The 19,447-nt window shown below is 44.3% G+C and overlaps 1 protein-coding gene across 1 annotated transcript in view; it reads right to left on the bottom strand.

The window, feature by feature from the left end:
• Positions 1 to 10,123: 10,123 nt before the first annotated feature.
• MTHFS (methenyltetrahydrofolate synthetase) overlaps positions 10,124 to 19,447 on the bottom strand; it is an 84,703-nt gene continuing 75,379 nt past the window's right edge. Inside the window, exon 3 of the mRNA XM_075045108.1 lies at positions 10,124 to 10,244. Within this exon, the coding sequence (XP_074901209.1) occupies positions 10,144 to 10,244 (101 nt within the window). The 3' untranslated portion in view covers positions 10,124 to 10,143. The remainder of the gene's footprint in view (positions 10,245 to 19,447) is intronic.

Raw genomic sequence — 19,447 nt, forward strand, 5'->3', positions numbered from 1 at the left:
AACCATAAGACCCCTGTCTTTTCTTGGCTCTGGAAACAGTTCAGATCTGGAGTGCTGATGGTATTGGGTAACAGTATATTAAAGCAGAAGAAATTCCCTTGCAATTAATGACAGGAGATTAAGCTCCTTGCCTCAGGCAATTTTATTAAGGTGGTGGGTGGTCTGCTTTCAGCTTTGGTGACTGCCGGTGCCACTGCATGCGGGGGTCTCAGTGGAGACCTGACCCCTGAGGGACTGCAGGGAGCTGCGATGAACCAAAGATGTTTCTAAGGCACCATGCATCTGTCCGTGGGGAGGATGAGTCCCTGCCACACTGAGTAGCAAAGAGTAATTCAAGGTCAGCGACCTATCTCGGGAGCCACCTTGCCCATTTCGGCTAGGTGTTTGCTTATGACCCAGGGTCTCTCTTTTCCATGACATATTTTTACCTTCCCACCTAATTTTCTAGGGTACTAAAATGTGGAGCAAGGCTTAACTCAAGATATAGTGATGATAATAATGACCTAGCATTTATCCTGTGGTGGGAAGCGCTGTGCTGATCTTCAGTGCTTATCGATATTCGTTTCCCTCATGTATCAATCTGGGTATTTATCAGGGTGAAAAAGCATTTGGTCAATAATCTCCATTTAAAACTACCGTGGAGCAGCACATTAACTGGATGCAGGCAGTCAGACCGGGAGGGTTTGGCAGAGCTAAACAGAGGGTCTGGGCTGGCAATCTGTTTCCAAAGCAGAGTGGCACAAAGAGGCAGAAACTTCAGGACAGTCAAACCGGCTCTGAAGATTTACTACAGAAAGGTTTCGGGTACTTGGCATGGGGTAGATGCTGACTTTTTTTTTAGTCTGGCTCCCCAGGAAGGTGTATCCAGTGGCTTCTTTGCACACCTGGTTGCCTTTCTTAGAGTGGGATTCTGCAGAGGTTTCGTGCTGGGTGAGATGAATCCGGACAAAAGTGCTTAATGATGTGTTGTAAACTTCAAGTAACCCTGCAAGTAAGGCAGAGCTTTACTGCCCTGGGGCAGTATTGTTACAGCCTCTGACTAGGAAAGGAAATGATTGACTCCAGTCCTTGGAGCAGCTACTTTCTTTCCCTCAAACTGGTCATTCTGGCCACAGTGACTGGGGAAGAAAGGGAGCAGTCCCTGTGCCCCCTTGGAAGTGGGCTCGGATTTAATCCATATGTGGTCCATCTAGGGATTACCTTGGGCTGGGGACGATTCTTGATCAGCCCTAAAATAGACCGATACAATCTGATCTACAACAGGCTTCCAAAGTCTCTGTGACAGCTGAATTAATTGCACAAAGCTACTCACAACAGCAGCACCTGCACATGTAAAACTGACGGGCAATTCCAGTTAACAGCATCTGGCAGTTTCAATAGAAGTGTCAACAACCCATGCAAAGGTTATTGGAATTAAAGGGAATTACAGAATTGGTTTTAAAAACTTAATAAGCTCATGAACTCAGAAGATTGGATACACAGGCTCTGGTTTTTAAAGCTATTCTAGTGCATCCTTCTGGCAGAGGTTATTTCTTTGACCATCTGTGAATGTCGAACACAGAAATAAGGCTCTTGGCAAACTTTCTTTCACTATTTCTTTCCTAAAGCAACATTGTTCACAAGCTCCCGAGGAAGTGAAGCAAGTCATTAGAGTGAAAAAGTGTAGCATTGGGTATGGCTGATGCAAAAGTCCACACCACTTCAAGTCATAGGAATTTTGTCATGAATTTCAGGGACTTGACAAGCATTTCATTTGTGAAGTCTGCATATAAACAAAGTGCAACACAGCATCAAAAACAATGACAGATTTTCAATGGATTTTGTTGGACTTTGGTTCAGGCCTTGGACAAGAAAAGAAGCCTAACACCCCTGAAATCAGCAGCATTTTTGCTGATGATATTGGTAGGATTTCATCTACTAATCTCTACCTGGCTCTAAAATGGATTCTGCAGATTTTCTATCAGTCAAGCTGATTTTAGTGACAGAGTCATCCCTTTTCCTTCAGTGGGACAACAGAGATGACCAAGGGCTACTCGGGGATGCAGAAATTCTCTGAATCCTCCTGTGTGCTTCCAAGGCAGGTTTCATCTTTCCTGTCTCTGACCATTACATACTCATCACATGCATTGCGATACCTGCAGAGGAAGTGTTGACGCTTCTGGGTCAATTGAGCCACTGGAGATTTACCAGCAGGGTGAATATGAAAAGCCTCCTTTCTAATGTGATGACAATGATGTATCCTACCTGTGCATCTTGCCTCTAAGCCAGCATCCCTGTTCCCACCAAAAGCCCACCTGACTACTGCAAAACCAGACTGAACTATGTACAGGGTATTCATAGGTTCGATGCACGTGCAAACAAGAAACAACATTGTACTCCAAAATCCTTAACAAACTGCAAACCCTTCTGAATTAGAAGCAGAAGAGATGCAAGTTCCTCAGTGAGTTACTCCCTGGTAATGAAGCAGTGCCTGTTCAGCCACTTCCCCATCAGCTCATCAATCTCTCATATCTACGGCTGCCGTCCTAAGTTTTTATATTTTTTTACATCAAACAAAGAACAGATTTATGGGCAAACAGGCAAAAATAAGTAAAAGGAATGGAAATGAATTGCTATCCCTCATTAGGCCACTCCCCAGGTCCTTCATGCAGACATGAAATATGCCAGTATAAAATCTTTGTTGCTTTACATGCTTGCTTCAGGAAATTGCTTGCAAACATTCCCTTTAGTGTTTCTCTTTGTAAACTGAGTAACTGAAACTTAAATTAGTATTTTTGATGGAGGCTGCACACAATGAAATGCCAGCCTTCCTGGCTTGGGGAAGAAATGTCTCTTTCAACTGGGCAACAACATATTGGTTAAGTGAAGGGAGGGGACCACTGGCTGCCAGTTTCCACCTACACTTTGACACTCTTGTGCTGTGTAGCCTTGGGCACATCATTTAACCTTCCCATCCTGGTTTCTTTTGTAAAGCTGCAGGATGAATACCTGCCTTCTCTGCCACTCTCTGCTGCCAGGGGTTTTATACAGGATAATAGAAATGAGTTCAATCTTTTAGAAAAATGAGTTAAAGACTCGGGCAGTATCGCTCTCCTTTTAGCACTGAGTTATGTGTCCCATCAAGCATAGCTTTGGGCAACAAGGTGAATAAAGTAGCAATGTCATATTGCTTAGACACCTGATAACTGTACCATTTGTAAAATTTGCCCAATATTAGCAGAGAGAGAGAGGAAGAAAGGCAAAAATTTGGTATATCTGCAATTCATGCTTTGCTGCTTTCATTGCAAGTTCTTCCTAAAGCAACTGAGGGTCTAGCTGGATTGGGGAAACAGAAATTTCCTGCTTCCCTTCGAAACATGCTGCTTCCCTCTGAAAAATGCGTGGAAAAGACAAACATTTGGAATGTGCCTGTAATCTCTGCCCTTCCTCTGACCAACTGGTAGCCACAGGCAGCTGGTAGGAGCAGCAGTCCACAAAGAAAAACTAGATCCATGACTGACAGCATTCCAATGATTTTTTTGAATTTTCAGAGTTGGAATAATGTCATCACTGTGTAACATTGCCAGATTCTCTGATCTCCACAAAACCATAAACTGTATCCATAATGTTTGAGAACACTTCTCATTTGCAAAAATTTGCATTCCTAAGATGTGCATTAGAAAGGCAGAATTCTTTGCAGAAGCTGGTGTTCAGAGCATGTGGGGCTGCCCGATGCAAGTGCATGCTCACAAATGCTATATTCCTAAAGGAGCAGAGAACAAATAAGGGGAGAAAATATTTTCCAGACCCGCTTGGAGAAAGTTTCAAGGACATTGCAAAACTAACAGAGTTCGAGGGTGGGGTGGTTGTGGAGCAGCTGCTTTGGGCCACTGGAGGATGTTAGTGCTGGAGCCGTGGTCAGCAGTGGGGCTTTGCTACCTGCTGGGTAACTCTGCTGGCTGCTGTGTGATCTGGAGCCCAGGCTATCTGAGAAAATGAACCCACCAGGACTGAGTGTCCTGGTTTTGGCTGGGATAGAGTTAATTGTCTTTCTAGTAGCTGGTATAGTGTTATGGTTTGGGTTCAGTATGAGAAGAATGTTGATAACACCCTGATGTTTGCAGTTGTTGCTAAGCAGTGTTTAGACTAAGTCAAGGATTTTTCAGCTTCTCATGCCCAGCCAGCGAGAAGGCTGGAGGGGCACAAGAAGTTGGGATGGGACACAGCCAGGACAGCCGACCCAAACTGGCCAAAGGGGTATTCCATACCATGGGATGTCATGCCCAGTACATAAACTAGGTGGCCTGGGTGGATCGCTGCTCAGGAACTAACTGAGCATCAGTTAGCGAGTGGTGAGCAATTGCATTGTGCATCACTTGTACATTCCAATCCTATTATTATTATTGTCATTTTATTATTGTTATCATTACTATTATTAGTTTCTTCCTTTCTGTTCTATTAAACTGTTCTTAACTCACAAGTTTTACTTTTTTTCCCCCCAATTCTCTCCCCCATCCCACTGGGTGGGGGCAAATGAGTGAGTGGCTGCGTGGTGCTTAGTTGCTGGCTGGGGTTAAACCACAACACCAGGTCAACCAGGCTTAGCCCAGAAGTGACGTGGGGAGCCTTAGGTGTCATTTTCTTCCACCCATGAGCGATCCTCAGAAATCCTATGACTCTGCGGTCCCCAGAGCAGAAAGAGGAGATTGTTGTGATCCTGGCTGGATGAAGAAGAATTAAGCATTTTGCTGAGATTACCTCAATGGGAGCTGCTTGTCTCTGCTTTTGTATGTAAGGGTGGAGGAACATCTCCACTGGGCTGATTCAGTGCATTTGTTTTGTGCTCAGGTTTTTAGGCTATTGTGACATTGGGGCACTTAACTGGATTCCTGTAGGCTGCTTGACATGCATCCTGGCAAAAAGTAAGTTTTCCAGCAGCACTGCTGCAAAATGTGTGTTTGTTTTTTTAAGTCAAGGCTAATAAATGCAAAGCAGATGGGGAGGTGTCCTCTTCACCTCAGAGACGCAATTCCACCAGCTGCTGACATGCACAGCATGTCACAGCTTAAGCAGAGAAGTTGATGTCCTCTTGCACCTTTTGGGCTTGGTGGGCAAGGACAAACATCTTATTTACTTTATTTATACGTGGATAACAATTTAGGGGTGAAAAAGTGCGAGGAAGTACCTGAAATGAACTTTGGCTATTCCATTCCTAAGGAAGAAACAAACTAATTTTGCTTTCAGGCTCAGACTGTGTGGCTGTTTCCAGCACAGACAACAATTTTTAAGGAAACTTCTTGAAGCGAAGGTTTTAATGAGTTCTCAACACCATATCGCATCCCTTGGATTTGCATCATTTGAACCATATTTCTAGAGGTAATTTTTCCAAGTGGTGCACAGCATTTTATTTGCATGAATGCCTCTTCATGAGTGATTCCTGCTTCTAAACTTTGCATGTACAAAAGGGGTCCAGGTGTTTGAACAAAAACATATAGCATTTTCTTCTGTTTCCAGTGGCTTATCTAGGGAAGGTCTGTGTGTCATTTGTTCAGGAGAAAATCACAGAACCGTTTTCATTGTCCCTTGGGACAAAGACCTATTGAACCATCTCAGTCTGCACAGTGCTGTGCCCTGCAGAATGGGCAGGTTGGGGGGCTGCTCCCCACATCTCTCATCTGTGCTGTGGCGAGGGATGCTCTGCGACTGTATTGCATACGTGCAGTACACTGACTTGTCTGATGAATCTATGGCCAGTCAGGTCCCCAGCTTGCACCCTGCGCAGGGATAGTGGAGCTGCCTTGGGGGCATTCATTAAATTATTGCTTTCCAGGAGGATATCAGGGAGCCTGTGGATGGACATCTGTTCTCCCCTGTGCCTTCATCTCCCTTATATCTGGGCTATGCCCACAAATCGGAGTTTGTTCTGACAGCTCCAAAGAAAAGGGAAACCTGGGAGAGCACAGGAAGGTATCATTCACCAATGTAATCATGTCCTAAAAGAAAATAGCCCTCTTGTCCTGGAAATGGATATATTAAATAACTCCCTGGTGTTCTCAGATCAGTGTTCAGCCTGAGCATTTAAAACCTTTAAAACAACTAGGGAAGCCATCTCATTTTACCGTGTCAGTAATGATGCCGCAGCTTTGAGAAATTAATTTCTTCCCCACTGCATGCTTTGTTTGAGAAATGATATCACATTGTGAGATACTGCACCAAGCTTTGCTGATCACATTGCATAACAGGATGCTGGCTAATGATCCAATATAATAGAAGGTGAAAGCTGAATACATTTTTAAAAATCATCACGTGATACAAAATAACACCAGTACTTGGTACTGTGCAGGAGAGGAGAAACTCTTCTAAATGTGCTGCCCAGATGCTCCATCAGAAAGAATATATTTTCATAATCTAGACCAGAATGATCCACTTCATTTTTCTTCAATGAGGGAATCAATGAAACACCTTAGGCTGGATGCTCAGCAGGTGTAAATCAGCAGTGCTCTACTGGAGTCAATGGATCATTATTTCCTACTGCTGGAAGAGAAAAGTAAGAATAGACGCAGTCAGCAGTTAAAAGTTCTCCAGATCCAAGCAAGTGCTTGCAACATTGGCATCATTAACATCAAGAAAAACCTGTCCTCATTGTAGATTAATAGGAATATTCCCATCAAAGCTGCAGAATACCTACAGCAGGGACCCCAGGTGAAATCCAGACGGCATCACTTAGCATTAGTTAAATCAAACTGCTGGTGCTTATTAAGAAGGTTAAACTTTGCAACAAGGACACTACAGCTTATGCAAGCGATGACTCGCCTTCCCTGACCTTGCTTTGTGGTTGGTGCTGCACGTTTCTCACCAACACCACTGACAAACTTCAGTGCAAATCCAAAATTACGTGGAAAACCCAGGACCTTCCACTTTCCAGAGCTTGGTGATGATGTCACTTTTACAAGGCTGAACATGTGAAAATCAAGAGTAGAGGACAAGGAGAGGAGATGTGAGAGGAGAGGAGAGATGGATTGCTCTGCCCAATAAAGCAGCCCAGTCTATTTTTTGGCCCCTTGCCGTTCATTACTCACAGCTCCTTGGGTGAATGCATTTTTTTTTTCCTATTCAGAATAATTCTCAGATCTCCTACCAAAAAAATCCCCATCAAACAGGAGTATGCTTGTTCAGTTTTCCTCTGGAAAAATTTCAGAGTAATTAGGAAGCAGAAAAAATACATATGGCCAGCCATATAGCTGGAATAATAATCAAGAACAGCGTGAGGGGGGATCTGTGTGGGGTGGAAGAGTCAGACAGCACTGCCTGTGAGACAGCGAGGGCTGTTTGGAAACTGTGTGCCCAAACAGCATCTGGTCAATTATAAGAAATGCATCAAATGAAATTCAAACTCATTCACAAATGAATTAAGATGAGAGGAAAAGGGAAACATTTGCAAAGAATATAATTGGAATGAATAATTCAGGCAGTCCTACCTTACCTCTTCAAAATACTGTACAAATATTGACTCCGATTTCCCATGCACAGGCCTGTGATGGTACCCATCCTGCCACTGCCACCATGGAGTAGCACGCTGGGCTTTTGCTTGGGGTTATTCTCGCAGCCTGATGCGCAGTGTGCAGCAGAGTAAGTCCCTCACCTGGAGTTACTCTTTTGCGTAGCATTTATACATATAGGGCTTTATAGGGACTTGCTGTCTGAGCGGGGAACGCGAGTGCTTTGTGCATATAGTCAGGTGTGTGCAACAGGTGGAAAAGATGCCTTGTGATCCCATGCAGGAAAAAAATACCCCATGGTTATGACCAAGGCTGGAGGGTGTCACCAGGAGTGTGTTCTGTGTGCCTGGGTTGGGATCGCTGCCTGAGCCCATGTGTCCCTTCTGCTCGCTTGGAAAGCCTCTCTCCATGAAAGCCCACAGGTGTTCGTCACCTGCAATACATGTTAGTTTTGATGGGTGGCATTTGGATATCAAACAGGGTAATCAAAGTCAACAAAGAAGGAAAAGCCTGGACAGAGATACTCTTTAATGAGATTCTGAGTCACATACCATAGCTGCTTCTGTCTTTCTCCTACCCCACTCTGCAGCATGTCAGTATTCAGGACGGTGTTTCTGCATGTGTTTGAACTACTGCAAAAACAGAGGCACAAGCTTAAAATTAAACATGGACTTAAGCACCATCCTGAACCAGTTCTGTGCTTGCTCAGCACAGAATAATGAGACACCCCATCATCAAAGAGTGGGCAGGGAATAGAGATACTCAGCAAATAAGTGTTTAGTTATAATATCTCCTCTAGTGCCTGTTCCTCTGTTCCTCCAGGGTCGAGTGCAGAACCATGTCTCCTGCACGGCAAGCTCATTAGCCTTATTTCATCTCTTGAAGGGGTGGACACAGATTCTGACATTTAGTATGGAAAAACAGATCTTCAGCACCAATCTTGAGATTAATTGTTGGCATTTCTCTCCCTTTACCCCTTTGATGTGTGTTTAAAAAAAAATTATATAGATAGATTTAAAGGGAGGTGAGTGAGAGAAGAGCAGCTCAGCTAGGGGACAGCCTGGCAATGCAGAGCACAGGCCACCATGCTCCCCTGGGGTATTAACAGTCTGGTAATTGCTCTTAATGAGAGAGCAACAGCAGTGACGAGCAAGGTGAGATTCACAGAGCCCGTCTGAGTGCAGGAGGTGTCAGAAAAATCATTCATCTCACATTTGCCACTGCTTTCCTCCAGCATATGGCTCAGCCATGAAGAGGTCCCTCGCACCAGCGTCTGCATGCACGGAGCCAGCACAAACAAGGAGCAAGTGCTGCATGCATGGCCTTCCTTAATTCTATTTCTTTGTCGTCTCCTGCTATTTTCAGTAATGCAAAAGGGAGCACCAAGGCTATTTAGGCTATTTCTGATGTTTGCAGAAGGCTGGATTGAGTGTTTGTGTGGTTTGGTGACAGTAGACAAGAGCAAATTGCAGCTCGAAAACCAAAGAGCAACTTAAATGGTCACATCACTTCAGTCACCTACACCGTACTTAGGCAAACAAAGGTGAGATAAATTAATGAGCAAACATAGCTTGAAAGCCTGGTCCTGCTGAAATCAGTATCAAACAGGCCAGCTTCAGTAGGTACAGGATTTCTGTGGAAATAAGGCCCATCTGCCTGCTTAATGACAGCTCCAGGTAGCAGCTGGGTGCTCGAAACCTTGCCTCTGAAGGCTGGGACGGGGAGGTGCTCGTTCCACCCTGAGACCGAGTTTCTCAGGTTTCTGACAGGTAACAGCTTTAAAGTCCTGTCTTGCTACAATGAAGGGGTGCCTGAACCCAGGTTCCTAAAATTTTCTCAATTTTGGACCCTCCCCCAAGGCAACAGAAAGAGAGAATGTATTACTTTATCGTAGGTCCGTAATTAAGATTTTTTTTTCTTGTTATGCATCCTGCTGGTTTTCAGCCAGCAACAGTGATGCCAGAGCCACTCGTTGCCTCTAACCATGACTGTCAGCATTTCTTTCAGCACCAGAGCCGAACCTTCCTCAGAAAGCAGCAGATGTTTGCTGACTGCATCTTCCCAGAGCATCCCCGATCTGCCCGTGGGTTGCTGCCACGTGGCACTGACAGCATGAAAGTCAAATGGTGCCTTCAAACACAGCATCACTCCCAGGCAAAACCTGCCTTGCACTGTACGGTACCATCAGGTGTGATCTTTCCCTCATAAAACATTGTTGATAGGGATTTGATCTTCCCAGGAACAGGAAAATTCAAAATATTGCTAGAGGGACTAAGTGCCTAATTCTTTTAATGAGGAAAAAATTTATCATTACTGTTACTATAGCAGACAGGAAGACATCGCCAGACAGTAAATCTGTCGTGGTGGTTATTGCCATTTAATATTGAGTCAATATAAGTAATGTCTTGGAGTCTTTCCACATAAACTGATAAAGCAGCCAGGACATGGGCTGCTGTCCAAGCAGCAAGTAGTTTGAACTTGAGATTTCTGTAATAATTTTTCTCACTCTGTGCTGAGGAGGAAAGGGTAGACTTAAGGGCTAAGGTATCTGCTGGAGAACTGGGTTGAAATCTAGTCTCTGGCTTCCTATGTGACCTTGGACAAGTCATTTAATCTCTTTGAATTGCTGTACAAGGGAGATCCTGCTTCTGCCACCCTGGGCAACTTATTTTCTGTCGCTGGGATACAAGTTGTGTCTTATGGTTTGTATTATCTCAGCTTGATCCGAGATCTGGTGCTTGTCTTGGGTCGGACCATAGGAGACATCTGTGAAAAATTATATATTCCATAAAATTCAGTTCACAAGAATCTTTTAAGAGATACCCTAAGTCTTTAACTAATTCAGAAAAATCTGGTAGGGGAGCTGATAACAACATAGTTTTACTTAGTCATGCACACGGTCTTGGGAAATTCATCAACATGCCTTGCCTTGGTGTTGGATTCGATGTCGCTATCGAAAAGCATGGTTCTTGCTGCTGCCATTGAAAGAACTTTTTGCAGTAAATGGTATCCCGAAGTAATTCCCAAGGAAAGACTGCATGCAGAAATCAATTTGCCAGAGACTGGCCCAAGAGGATTAAATTACACTATGTCTTCAAAACATTAGGATGAAAGACAAAAGCCCTATGCCCAAGAGACACCGTGTCTCCACCGTGCCCTCCAGGTCCAGTCACAAATCTGTGCTGGAGAATGGGCCCAGACCTTGGTCCAGAGCAGATGGGGAAGGGCGAGGGGAGGTTTTACAGCCAGGGGACTGTCTCGTGTGATGCAGGGGTGCATGCTGTGACAGCCAGTGGCATGGGCAAGCAAACCCTCCTGCACCGTTCCTCCTCTCTCCTCCCCCCATTCTCCACCACTCCAATAAATCGTACTACCTGTCACAGCCTTGTAGACCATGGGGATCCACTTTCTATACTAAAGCAGGATTAAAAGGAGGAGGGAAGCACCAGTTTTTACTGTCAGTGAGCTATAGGGTTTTCAAACTATGGGTGATTCTGGGTATGGGGGTCAGACATGAAGTCTAAGGTTAGGAAATTAGCCAAGGGACCAGCTGAGACAGACACTCAGTAGCAACAAACAGTGCTTAAATACTCTGGCATGCCGTGATCCACATCCCCAAGTTCACTGCTTTTCATTCCAGCAAAACCCACCTTGATGGTCCAAACCCCATGCAGTCACACTGATGTGGTGTACCATCACCTTCTCTCCACTCTCCTTATATGTATTTGATGGACCTCTTTTGCTGTTTTTTCCTTCTCTTTTCCCAGCTATCTGCACCATTGTGGTCCCCTGTAGACATGGAGGGAGGGCAGACGTAGCTTGTTTCTAAAACCGCGTGCCTTCGGCTGCCAAATTACACTCCTGCTCCCTGCTCATGCTTTGTGGCTGGTGGTCACCAACCTGTGGGGTGATGCTGGGATGCTGCAGTCAGCCCCAGCTGCCTCCTGCAGCTCAGGCTGAGCAGTAACAGGGACATGATTGGACTAAGATTTCTCTTTGTTGCCTTAAGAAATCTTTCTTTGTTCAACATGTATTCTAACTCGACTCAGCAAAAAGCTCTAATGGGGTAAACGTGGCAATACACTTAGATAAAACTGTCCCAAAGGGAAAACAATCTAAATCTTGCTGGTTTGAAAAAGCCTCAGTCAAAGGTTTTTGTCAAGATATTGAATTGATGTAGCAGTTTAACAGTTATTTAGTATTTATATATTCATGCCTAGCATCCAAATAGGTCAGGAACCTATTGTGCTATGGGAGACACAGACACATTCATATGCACAAAGTCTCCAGCATATTTCAAAAGCATCACTGATATCTCCAGACTGTTACTGCAGCCACCAGTACTTGCCTAATGGGAAAAATGGGTTTTGAAGGTGTTTCTTAATGCAATGAAAACCCTTTGTAGAAGCGTTCAGCTTACACAGACAATTGAGTTTTCTCTGAAATTCTGTTCCTGCAGGCTTCATTTCAGACGAGGAAGTCTTCTGAATTGGTGGCACTTAACTCCTTTCTCAGTGCAAGCAAGTTGTCTATTGATTCTGGATCCAGCCACGCTGGTAATCGGGGCTCCAGTTCAGTGTTGCTCCAGGAACTGTGCAAGGGAGTTTGGCAGAATTTGTGTTTCTCCTTTCCCTTCCTTCTGCCTCTCTCTGCCTCCAAACACACATGCTCAGGCTGTTTACATGCTCTTGTACACAGCTGCAGGAGGAGTTAGGTATACAGAGTGCTACATGCATGCTCTCCTATATTTCTGTATATACCGGGATAATGCTGGGCTCTGAATAGTTTGATGATAATATTTCTGCATGATAATTTTGCAGCCCAGACCTTTGTGGCCCCTGACTTGGAGGAGGGAGAATATGCTCAAAGGGAGCCGTGAGCATGCAAAATCCTGGCAGAGGGGAAAGGGGAAAAAAAAGGAAGAAAAAATGGCTACAGCCATAGCTCCTCTCTGCTAACAGCACAGCAGATGGTGCAGGGTTACCAGACAGCAGTTCCTTGAGGCTTAGCATAAGCCAAGAAACACTAAAAGAAAGGGGGGAAAAGAAGATAGAAAAGGGAATTTAAACAGATTGTCGTGTCACCGTTCTATTCCTGCCACCTCAGCGGGAAATTAATCACATAACGTCTCGTAAAGAAAAGCTAGCCCTGAAGGTCTAATGCAAAAATGGCTCTGCCTTGAGGGTACGAGTGAATCAAACCTCAGGGGATGGGGGGAGGAGGGCAGCACTGGCTGTGCTGGGAGGGGGGAGCAGTTCATACGGCCAAAAGCCAGGCTCAGATCTATCCCATCGTTGTGTCCAATGGCTCTGAGAAGTGGGAGAAAAGTAAAAGAGCTGCAAAGTCAACCTGCGGAGATGCAGCTCCCCGATGAAAGTGGTTTTCTTGCTCTGGGTGGGGGTGGCAGGCTGGGAGGGCTGGAGCAGGGCAGGTGGGGAAAAGGCTTGTTGGCTGGAGGAACCAGCCTGATGGAGCCACGAGTTAGTAGCATCTCGGCATCGCAGAGAAGTAAATGGACCGTTCTCTTAATTGCAGATTTACAGCCAAGATGGGTACAGAGGAGTCCATATTTCTTCATAGGAGTTCGATGGCTGTGGAGAGAAGCCTCCCTGGAGAGATATCTAGGATATGGATGGACATTACCCATAAATACAGTGAAATAAGTTTCCCATTAGACTTAAATCCAGTGAGGCAGCATGAATCACCTTAGACATGCATAACTCTCCCTTATATATCACTGCTGCTGAATCATTAATTAACCCATAACAACCATCCCTAGACACTCAAAAAGATCTCATTCTTTGCTCTATCCCAGCACAACTGCTGGAGAAACAAAACAATGGTTTCTGTGTCAAACCGCAACCTATGCATTTGGTACTGCAAAAAGCTTCAAGTCCTCTGCTCTTCATCTGGGAGGTAACTAAGGACCCATGGGACTACACAGCCCAGGTGAAGGGGTGGCTTTGGGTGACCAACCTGGTTTTTTAAGGTACTCATATGTTCAAGAGCTTTGCTTGGACAATGCTACATCTGATGGCAGAACCTGGTAAGACTAAGAGACCTACCCAGAATATGGGGGTATTTTCCTTTTTCATTTATTGGCTTTATACAACTCTACCAAAAAAATCATGTTGGCTTGCATTAGATTGCACAGATTGGTTTGAACTGGGCCTCCGATGAGACAGAAGCAGCTGAAAGAGCAGAGCAAGGCAAATAAAGAAAAGGCACTAAGCAAATAAAAAGGCTATTTAAGGTGGCTGCATCCCCAACTGGAGCTCCTAGCATTTGTGTCTGTGCCAGGAGAACCAGAAGCCAAAAACAGAGAAAGAAAGGGAATGAAGTGGAAAAGAGAAATTAATCCTCAAGTAACTGAGAACAGGTGCTTCATTTGGGCACTTGGATGTGAATGTGCTGCAGTTGGTTGCTCTATCGACAGGGGAATTCAATAAGTGAGGCTGGTGCACTGATGACAGAGCTCGAAGAATGAAAACCCGTGTAAATTAACTCCCTTCCACCAGACTGTGCTTTATTAAAAAGCACAAGTTGTCAAGGCAATACCTTGAAGGTCACAGCTCCAGCAGCCTGGGCAAAAAAACCTAGAACCTGAACCTCCTAAGTGCCTTGTGTAACTAAAGGGACTTGAGTTGCAACCCTTTATTTTTCCTTCTGCTGACAGCAGGCTGGTGCCTGCCTGACTCCTGCGATGCAAACGTGCTTGCTTAGATCCCTGGGCCACGCCAAGGGAAGAAGGAAAGGTCTGTTCAGCTTCCCACACTGCCAGGAGGGCAGCAGAGGAAAGCAAGCCCTTGCTTGACTTGGCTTGGCTCGGTTCTGGCGGTGTGCTGCACCAGCCAGGACACCTGAACCACTGCTGGAGGGGTTGTAAGGAGCTGCTAGAAAGGGCCAACAACAAATTGCTTCCTCTGCTCTCCGTGCAAGGAAGTAGCAGGGCAGGAATTGCGCCTCTCAGCTAGGTCTCCAAAAAGCAATCCTAAGCAGCATCCCTTCGTTTAAGTTTGCAGCTAAAGGTATAGCCTCACCCAGGTGGGTTGTTTCTATCAAGCTGGGGCGTCCGCGTGTCATCTAGAGGGAGGTGGGAAGAGCAGCAGCCGTGATACCCCCGTGTCACGGCATGGTTGATGTCTGCTGCTGCAGACAAAGTTACGGCATCCTGACTCCATTCGATGCAGGATGATATTTCAGAAAAGAGTTAAGAGCATCATGTCAAATATAATTATGAGACAATAACAGCCTATTAGTTCCAGTGCCTAATTTTAGACCTCAGACTGTCTAAAAACCCTCAGTCTGCTTTTAGAAGAGCTGTCAGCTCCTCAAGGTATAAATAAGAAGCATAGAGAATGGATAATCTCTGCCTGTCTTAGGGCCAAATACCATCTTCCAGAAAAGGTAAAATTCCCATTTCATCATTTACTCATTGAGATTTTTCTTTCTGGCTAAATGTGAACGATTTCCTCTGGGGTCAGCAGGCTAACACAAGGACTTTACCTGCTTTGACTCTGAGCCGTTGCAGTTCCTTTGAAAAGGCAAAGTCATAGGGGAGAAGCACCATCCTCTGAGCAGCTCAGCCCACTCCTCAGTTATCCCAAAGCTGACCAGTTCCTCCTTCCTTCGAAGCATCCCCTCTCTCCTCTCAACCCCTTGTGTACTACTGCAGCCTGGCTTCCCGCACTCACCCTGACTCATGTTCTCTGGATTCAGGTACAGATCAGGCTGTTTGCTCTGAAACATCCTGGGTAATTTGCAGGTCAAATTATCTATGGAGAAAAAGCTAATCAGTCATGTGGGCATGAGCTGATAGAGAGGTTTTTATTGTTTGAAAGTCTTTAGTTAATGTTATACATATGCAAATAATACTTTTTAATTTTAGAACACTGTTTGGGTAACTATTATAAATTGCTACATAAAATATCCCCCCCCCAACCCTGTGATGTAGAGTTGAATTGTATGTATGAATGATGCATCAAAAGTAGCCCGTATACTGAGTCAGGATATCTTCCACTAATGAAGTCCCTAAAGAAATGCACCACAGACCTTCTGAGCTGCGATACTCTGATGGCTTGGATATATCAAGAGATAGCTAAAATAGCATTAGATATAAGATCTTCCTAGTAAAATTCACCAAAGAAGCACATGAACATCAAAGAGTCTTAACTGTTATAAAATATTCTTATGTTTGGATTGATAAGAAAGTAGGGTAGTGCCCTAGATGCATAGCTATGAGAAGGAGTGTGGCTTTTAAACTGTTGTGGTGACTTACTCTTATAGAATTATAAACATTTTTAAATTAATTAATTTTTGCCTTACAAAAATATATCACTTTTTAATTTGCAAACCTACAGTGTGTGGTCATAATACACTTGATTTTTCACTGTTGACCAAATACAAACACTAATAATGCTCAAAGGTTCCACGTTAAATTGAACTAAAAAGTGCCTGATGTTAGCTCTCTCAAAATACCCCTGGCTACCTGTTCTGGTATCTGTTGGTTCTGCTCATGTAAGTGAAACAAGTTAATTCTTTATCAGACCAGACCTTATCTTTTGAAAATAGACACTGTCACAGACCATTCCACATGATGAAATCGTAAGTCCCTATCTTCATTTTTTATCATGAAATAATTAGAATATTTCATTTCTGCATCCTGAGTCATAAACAGTGATAAAAAGCTAGTAATTCAATTAGAAATCAGATTCTTTTTCTAATGAGCAACTATACATTGTGATATCAGTATTCATGCATAGTGCTAAAAAGCAAATGTTTGCAGGCTTGCTAGCAACTTCACTGAGCTCTCTTGAAAATATTGACTTTTTGGTGCTCAGCCTTGAATGTCACTGTTAGACTGCGGACTCCTGCTCTGCAAGGCGCTGAAGGTTACATACACAAGTCACATTTGGAAACTGAAAATTAACTGATTATGAAAACACATTTCAGTAGCAACCTTCTCTCTCCGGGTGCTTTCTGAAATCCTCCTCCACGTCGAAGGTGGTGGAAGCGTTGGAGCAACTCCATGCCATCTCATGGGGAAGCCACATGTCACCACGCAGCGAGGAGTCGAGCCTTGTCTTCTGCCTGCCCTGTACCCCTTCCCCCTGAGGAGCAATGCAATCTGTGCTCTTATATTGCTGCTCTGAGTATGTCTGCTCCCCAAAAACGTGCCCCGCATTGATGTTGCATGGACGTGCCAGGGGAACCGCTGCAGGAACAGTTTTGCTGTCTCACTGCTGCAGAGCCCCCGTCACTGTGCTTTAGGACATGGCACTTGAAAACAAAGTTATCAGAATAAACCTTTTAGCTATAAATTGCAGGTATTAAAGATCCATGTGATAATTGTCTTATCTGGCTCCAAATGTGCTTATGATGCTGAGAGAGAACAAATTGGATTACGCCTGAAACAGGCTCTTCCATTTTCATAAATTACCCGGGAAAGCAGCGAGGGCTCAGAAATGCAGGCGCCTTGCTTTTGACAGACTGTGATTTTGTTGAAGAATCTTGTGGAAAGGAACAAGCAAACAAACAAGCTGAGAAAGGTCTTTTTAGGAGGAAGGGATGGAGAGTTAAAAACCATCAACCAATGGCAAAAAAAACGTATAAAAGCGGCAAAGCTACAACAGAAGAATGGTGAGAATATTACATGAAATATCCCCAAACCAGGACAATCTTTGGCGGTACGATTATCGGAGAAAAACAAATCTGTGTCCCTCAACTCCTGTCATCTGAAGCCCACAGATCTGACTATTTTTGTCTCCCTGTTCCTCTGCATTTTGCTGTTTGCTCTTGGAGTTTGCAGCGAGAGGCAGCAGCCACTTTCCCTCCCGAGCCCCAGCGACTTCATATCAGTGGATGCAACCCAGCTTTGCTGGCAACATCTTCCTTTCATGTCCAGCACAATTTAAATGTTTGTTTATGGTGCTCATGAATTTTTCAAGGAACTTGTCATTCTTCCACATGGGGTGTACATTTATGTCTGGGTAACTATGTGAAGATGTGAAAACTCTATCATAATCTCACTTCCAGCTCAACCCAAAACTGCAGTGTGCTCCCATAGTGTACCATCTTCCGTTTAAATGTTCATAAGGGCTGTTGTTCAGGCTGGGAAAAGGCATGGGGGGAGTTTAATAAGAATGTCTTTGTTACCCTACACTCAGTGGGTCAGAGATCCAAACCCAATGCAAAGCGATGCTGGTATTCGTAAGGACTACTCTGGTCTTCAGCTGGATGGGACCAGTGGGGACGATTGCTTTTGCTCCCAGTCCCCAAAAGTCACTGGAAGCTGAATAGCTCATTTGTGTTTCTGGAGTGATTTGGTCCCTTTGCCTTGATCACGTTAGTTAAGCGATGACTCTGACAGAAACCGACATCCAGGAGCAGCACCATTAGCATTATTAAAAACATTGGACCTAGTCTGTGCCTTGGTGGCACAGAGGAGTTGCATAGGGCATACGTTACTTTACACACATTAGCTGGTTCGAAGCAAGTGGGAACGAAAGTGACAGAAGATCTGAATGGTTTTAAACTAGGGAAGCTCTTTCAAAATCCAGTAAGGAACGCAAAATAGCTGTAATATGTAAACTTTTCAGGTTCTGGTATATGTTAAATCCTGAAAGAGTTTGGTTAGTGATATCTGCCATATCCTCGACACAGATGATTTTTTCATTTCTCTGTCTTTCTTTCACTCTCACCCCTCTTTTTAGAGAAGAAAGGCTAAAATATTTATCTCAGAACTGGCTTCTGAATTCATAAAATATGTTTTAAGTTATTTTTCCACTTTTGTCAGCTCTTCGTAAAAACTGCTTGGTAAGCTCTTTGGAGATCCTAAGTAGATTTTCCTCTCCTTGGTTTGCTCACAATGCTCATTGTTGAAAATCATTGGTGTTAAAATGCTCCCACAAGCTTTTAGAAAGAGAAGCTTAGAAAGGAAACTCAGACAGAACCAGGAATGGGTTAGCATTAGGGAATATACTGAAAAAATGTAACAAGCCTCCAAAAGCAGCAAGCCTGGATCTTCAGGTGGGAAACCAGCTCTCACAAAGCTCACAGTGGCTCTGGAGAACCATGCGGGTGGGTCTGTCCTGGAGCCAGGTGTTAAGAGCTGAGATCAAGAGAAGCCCTTTGCAATGGTCTTGGGAAGCCTATGACCAAGGTGGCCCATTTTCAAGGAACACCTATTGCTGCAAAATACTCTGTTTGTCCCATATTTACAAACATCCCTTCCCTAGAGAGCTTTGTCAGGTCAGGCTGGTCTCCTACTGCAGCCAGAAGCTGTGGGACGAGGGATGACGGGGCTGATGCCTCTTTCTTCTGCTCACGCTCCTACTCGTGAGAAGGGAAGCCAGGCTAATACATGATACTGAAATTTTACTGTCTTCAAGGCTGATCCTCCTAAAGCCAACTGCCTTCATTTTTAGGGCAGTAAATTGCTGGCAGCACAGAATAAAGAGACTGAACTTTCTTTATTAGTCTGAATTTTCTTTATGGGTCTGCCAAAGAGCTGGGTTTTTTCCATTCAGTTCTGGCTTCTCTTCATGCTCCCTCCCTACTTTCTGCTGATTCTTCTTTGCCTGCAAACATAACTAAGGACTGTAAAAATCAGCGTGGGGCTTGTTTCTCCCTGTCACCTACCCACTTACTCTAGACAAAGTCGTTGGCACCTGGTAGCAGTGTAACTGCCATGGAGCAGCTGAGCAAATACATGATTTATTGTTGGTTGTTTCCAGTTAGAAGAGAAATGAACATCAGAGTCTCATACCTTTGGTTTAACCCTGTTTATGTATTAGGAATGTATATAAAAAAAGACTCATTTCCCAGACAAGGAAACCAAAGTAACAAGGGTCTGTTCCTATGCAGAGCACCCAAACTGACCCAGTAGTGGCCTTTGAAAGCTTCATTCCAGGTTGTCCTGCAGCCTTGCTTGGGCCATCATCTCTGTAATATATCTTCTGCTTCTCTTT

This window comes from Buteo buteo, chromosome 13 (genome assembly GCF_964188355.1).
Source record: "Buteo buteo chromosome 13, bButBut1.hap1.1, whole genome shotgun sequence".
NCBI classification, from domain to species: Eukaryota; Metazoa; Chordata; class Aves; order Accipitriformes; family Accipitridae; genus Buteo; species Buteo buteo.